Here is a 5,575-nt window from a genome sequence, read left to right on the forward strand (position 1 = left end):
TTTGGGAACGACATAATCCTATCTATGATTAGATTATAAGATTAACATTAGCTTACCATAGAATATTAGAAAGAAAAAAAAAAGAGAAGGAAGAAAATGAAATTTGATGATTGAAAAATGAAATCATTCATGAAGTAAAATTATGTCATTATATGTCACTTTTTTTTTTTTTTTTCTTTTGGTTTAGTTACAGTGGTGGGTAGGGTACATTAATCTTCCAATCTAATCCAAGAAAAGTAATTAAAAAGGGAGTAAGCCTAACATACGGTTTCACAGGGGAAAAGGACATGGTCCCACTTTGAACATAAATTTCATTTATTTTGTGAACTTTTTGAAGCTTTGGTTTCTCTCTCTTTGCACTTTTTATCTGCCAAAAGAGAGAACTTTTTTGCTTTTTGAGCCTTTTTGTCACATTTTTCTGTACACTTATCATATGCCCACATCCACATCTACATTTCCCTCCTCTCATCCTCCTCCCTCTCTGTCACTCTAACTCTATCCATCTCAACACTAAAAAAAGTTCAACAAACCTCCATCTTCTAGGGTTTCTTTCTTTCTTAAATTATTATCCAAAACCTCTTCTTCAATACTCAGCCTTTTTCTCTTCGGTATGTTTCTGCTCTTTCTTTCCTGTTTTTTTCCCATACCCTTTTCACCACATAGATCCTTGCTGGTTTTTCCCCCTTATTTTTCATTTTCATATGCTTATGATCATCAGATTGAGCCACTTTTTTGCTGTTTGTTCTGTGGTTTTTTTTTTTCTCTTTCTCATGTTCTGCAAATGGAAGTTTTGGCTTTGTTTTCTTTTTGCCTTCCAAGGCAAGTTGGATTTGCTTGATTCCTTTTATCAGAATTCTCATGCCTTCATACCATGCTTTTTCTTCCTTTTTATATCCATCCCTTTCCTAGCATAAATTTTATTTTTATATATGTTTTTTCTTTATTGTGCTTGAGATGATTTTGTCTGGTTTGTTCTTCTAACTGGTTAGTTCTTGTGTTGGATTGATCTCTCTTTTTTTTTTTTTTTTTCTGCTCTGTGTTTGATTTCCTTATAGCTCCAAACCTTCTGGATCTACCCATATAATTTTCTTTTAAGTAGAGCATTTAAATGATATTTTTGGGAATTAGTTCTATTTAAATAAAGTATTTCTTGTTTTTTCTTTTTATTTTTTAAAAAATAATAATAATAATTTCACATGTGTTTTTCTATTTCTGGGTTTTGACTTGGTTTGTTATAGTTGCAAGGATCAGAGGAAATAAATGCTGTAAACACATGTCATATTTATTTAACATATAAATGTCTTTCCAATTTGTTTTTCTTTCTATTTCAAATAACCTGCTTTTTTCTATAAAAAATATGTGGTGATAATCTGTATCATATCAAATTCTTGAAGGTTTTGGAAAGAAATTCACCACATTTGGCAGTCCCTGAAGGAGCTACTCTTTGGTCTGAAAATTTGAACTCGGAGAGATCTGAAAAGTCAATTGCAAAGATGGGTTTCATGTGTGATTTTTGTGGGGATCAGAGGTCAATGGTTTACTGCCGATCTGACGCTGCGTGTTTGTGCTTATCATGTGATCGTAATGTCCATTCTGCTAACGCCTTGTCGAGGCGACATACAAGAACATTGTTGTGTGAAAGATGCCATTTGCAACCCTCCACGGTAAGGTGTATTGAAGAGAGAGTTTCTCTGTGTCAAAATTGTGACTGGACTGGTCATGGCACATCTACCCTTGCTTCATCATCACACAAGAGGCAAACCATCAATTGTTACTCTGGTTGTCCATCGGCTGCAGAACTTTCTTGCATCTGGTCTTTTGTTTTGGATGTTCCATCCGTAAATGATGCTTGTGAGAAAGAACTGGGATTGATGAGCATTGCTGAGACTGACTTGACGGGCGCCTGGAGCCTTTCGGAGAACAACGCTGGTCAAAGAATGCCCCGGTCAACTGAAGCCAGTGATGTTTGTAGCAGAGAAAAGTCAAATGTTTTGGTTGGATCATCTTCACTCTTTGGCTCTAGGCCTCACACTTCAGATCAGTCAGTCGAATTGGATAATGTGGCTTTACCCAAGGTGAATGATAATTTTCTTGTACTTGATTTTGTTGCCAAGTTTCTAACAAAATATGGAAATATATGACAAAGGGTTCTAACAAGAAATTCGGCAGGAAAATCAAGTACAAGAAAATAAAATATGAAAATATATGAAAAATATGCTATAGTCTCACAAGAAAGTAACTATCCCCATATAATCCTAACTAGGGGTCTTACAGAATCCAACGTTGAAGTTTCTTTGAATAATCATTGAACTTTTCACACCCTCACTTCATTCTCATTACAAATAATGTTCTCACAACTCTTTAAATAATGATCTACTTGAGCAATCATAAATGATATGGTTGTGTCGGGAATAATTTGAATTTGAACTTTATTTGTAAACACGTCAAATAGAATTTTTTGGTTGATTGTCATTATATGGCAAATGCATGTTGCTGCAGATTTCCCAATTTCTGATTATTGGTTCTTGTCAAGGATCTTTTGAGGCATCACATTTTTGGCATGCAGTTTTGCTGTCCTGGAACAAAAGTTGCTGAATTCTGCGGTGAGGATGCCGATCTTTACAAGGAGTTTGATATGGATGAAATGGATTTGAATCTTGAAAATTATGAGGACCTATTTAGCATGAGCCTTAATCATTCTGAAGAGTTTTTCGAGAATGGTGGAATTGATAGCTTTTTTGAGGCAAAAGGCCTGTCTTTTGAAGATTCAGTTTCCCACAGTGCTGTTGCTGCAGAGGTGATTCTTTTAATGTATTTATTTCAGTTATTACAATTTTCATAAGCCAATATTTCTACTATTGTTCTCCCATGATCCTATGCTTCTCCCTTTAGATATTACTACCATAAATTTTGGTCTTAACTCGTAAAGACCATTATCTCGATGCGTTAAGATTCCTTGACCTGAAACTCGGGAAAATCCCAACAATAGCTAAAACAGAGACAATAGCCTGCTCAATATATATTGCAATAATATCAATTGTTCCGCAAGACAGAATTAGAGTCTAACAAAAGAAGAATTCAAATGGAAATTAAGACAAACAAATAAAGCAGTAACCAGCTCCTTTGAGAAGTCTGGAATCCTCTCCCTAAAAGTCCTTGGCAGCTTTTACCGAAATAAGACCTAGGGCATCAATTCCCAAAACATTCCTGATTTATATAACAGACAATCGGGTCTCACAGACTTTCCCCTCCTCTCAATTAATCTCTCTCCAAGCAGCCTCAGGTACATGTCCTCTCTTGCCCCTTCTTTTATAATTATGCAGAATTGGAGGTTTAACACGATGTCCTTAAAGTGATGCTTGGTATCTAGTTATTGAGATTTCTTTAATTCAGGTGCTCTATGAGTACCATGCAGCGCTTGGTAACTTGATAAAAGATTCAAAAAGTCATCTGGTAAAGTTAATAGTAGCGACGTTTGGTTGAAATCATTTTGAGTCAAAGCACTAGCATTATATCAATCTTCATCTGAAGTTCCAGGAACTTGCTCCTTTTTTGGGCGCCTGGGAGGGGTTCAGATCGGATTCTATTAGTCGAAAGAGGAATGGAGTAAAGAAGAAAGGGCATCCTTTTTAGTCTTGTTAAGTAAAAAGATTAGGTATCTTTTTTAGAAACGAGGACTTTCCTGGAGAAAAAATGATTTGTCCCCTCTGAATTTTTGAAATTGAAAGATTGGAGTTGGAAGGTAAAATTTTGCCTCTTCTTAGGAAAACATTGGACTCCGGCTTAAAGTCGAAATACATGCTTTGAAGTCAAATTTCTCATGCATGCATCAACCTGTGTTTTGAATCTTCATTCTTATGAGCTGACACTGTAATTGGACCTTTATCCCATATATAGTACATAATGCAATGCTTCTTTGGTATCACTCGAAAGCCATACTGGAACTGACATGACCTTTTACAGGGTTCTTCCGTGGGAGTGGTCCAACAAATGCAGCCAGCTTACAGCAATGGTGCCTCTGCTGACTCAGTGATGAGTACTAAAACCGAACCCATTCTCTGTTTCAATTCAAGGCAAGCCCAGTCGGGTATGTCGTTTTCTGGCCTTACTGGTGAGAGTAGTGCTGGTGATCATCAAGACTGTGGAGCCTCTTCAATGTTTCTAATGGGTGAGCCTCCATGGTGTGCACCTAGCACTGAAAGTTCCTTCCCATCTACTGATCGCAATAGTGCTGTTCAGCGTTATAAGGAGAAAAAGAAGACGCGCAAGTAAGTATTGTTGCCTCTTTTCATTATGATTCTTGAATTAAATAGACTGACACTTGTCTTTCTTCCTGCTGAGCTGGTGCGGGGCAGTGGATCTTTATGTTTTTCATTTCATTGCTTTCATTAGAGCTAACTGTTGGCTGTTCCAGCCTCAGAATGACCGTGATAGTCCTCAGAATGGACTTTAAGATCTCCCATCACTTCTTTTGTAATGAATTGACTTGTCACATCATGAACTTTTATTAATTTTAAATTGATTTTCAATCCTCACTTGTAGGTTTGAGAAAACAGTGAGATACGCCACTCGCAAAGCGAGAGCCGATGTCAGAAGGCGTGTGAAGGGACGGTTTGTGAAGGCTGGAGAGGCGTATGATTACGACCCACTGAACCAGGCTAGAAGCTGCTGAGTACAATTTTTAACTATGCTTTACAAAAAGGAAGGAATCATTCTGATGTTTTCTTGGAAAGATGCATTCTTTATTTATCTAACCAAGTGAATGATTTCGATGCATGATGATAAGCTGTCTGATTATATCACAGGAAGGTTCCATATCACCCGAAGATGAAAGATGGATTCGAAAAGGCGGAGTACACAGAAGATTCAACAACTAAAATTTCCAGGGCAGATCGAAAAAGGGTGTATGATCAGAGCTTCAATTTGACATCCCGTCCAATAATACAGAAAACAGAAGATTGCTCCAAGATTTGAGTGGTAGTTGCCATAAAGGCCAGCTCCTCTACAAATATTTGTTTACTGATCCTTGTTGGTCAGAAACTACACTTACCTGACTATTCTTTTTCTTTCTTTCTTTTTTGTTGATCTGAAACCTGGCTTGTTGGGTGACGAAACCACCATTGCCAAAATATTATTTTGTCTGTATATAGCACAGTCGCCATATTTTACAACACATGAAGATGAGTTGAGTTTAGTAGTAGTAGATTATGGTTTCTTCCAAGGTTGAACCTAAAGATTTTCTCCTCTTTCCCACTTGTAAATGTAAGATGATAAATTGCATGTCCAGTTGAGAGAGATTTGATAATTATACTCGTACTTTGTAAATTCATCTTCTTTATTTTATTTTTGATTTTTTGTTTTTGTTTTTTTTGTTTTTGTTTTTTTTTTTTTTTTCTTTTTTTTGTTTTTTTTTTTTTTTTTGCTTAAAAAGAAGTAATTTACCCTATGAAAATGTAAAGCTGTTTCAATGTTAGTAGCTTGAATTTGACAGTTCACCATCATGAGTGAGTGAGTTCTAGTTCTACATGTTGAACTGAAGTTTCTTCACGTCAATGAACTCAAATCATTTTTAACT

At 36.2% G+C, this 5,575-nt stretch overlaps 1 protein-coding gene across 4 annotated transcripts; it reads left to right on the forward strand.

The window, feature by feature from the left end:
- Positions 1-367: 367 nt before the first annotated feature.
- LOC103502100 (zinc finger protein CONSTANS-LIKE 9-like) lies at positions 368-5,325 on the forward strand. 4 transcript variants are annotated; one of them, XM_008465928.3, is made up of 6 exons: positions 368-608; positions 1,395-2,075; positions 2,534-2,797; positions 3,964-4,268; positions 4,543-4,672; positions 4,806-5,325. In XM_008465928.3, exons 2-5 carry the CDS (start codon positions 1,494-1,496, stop codon positions 4,670-4,672), a joined length of 1,281 nt encoding a protein of 426 aa, XP_008464150.2. In that variant the 5' UTR covers positions 368-608; positions 1,395-1,493; the 3' UTR covers positions 4,806-5,325. The 4 variants fall into 4 exon arrangements, with proteins under 4 accessions (XP_008464150.2, XP_050947463.1, XP_050947464.1 ...); XM_051091507.1 differs by having other exon boundaries at positions 370-608; positions 2,567-2,797; XM_051091506.1 differs by having other exon boundaries at positions 369-608; positions 4,543-5,325.
- The last annotated feature ends 250 nt before the right edge of the window (positions 5,326-5,575 follow it).

The sequence above is a fragment of the Cucumis melo genome, chromosome 11 (genome assembly GCF_025177605.1).
Source record: "Cucumis melo cultivar AY chromosome 11, USDA_Cmelo_AY_1.0, whole genome shotgun sequence".
Lineage (NCBI taxonomy): Eukaryota > Viridiplantae > Streptophyta > Magnoliopsida > Cucurbitales > Cucurbitaceae > Cucumis > Cucumis melo.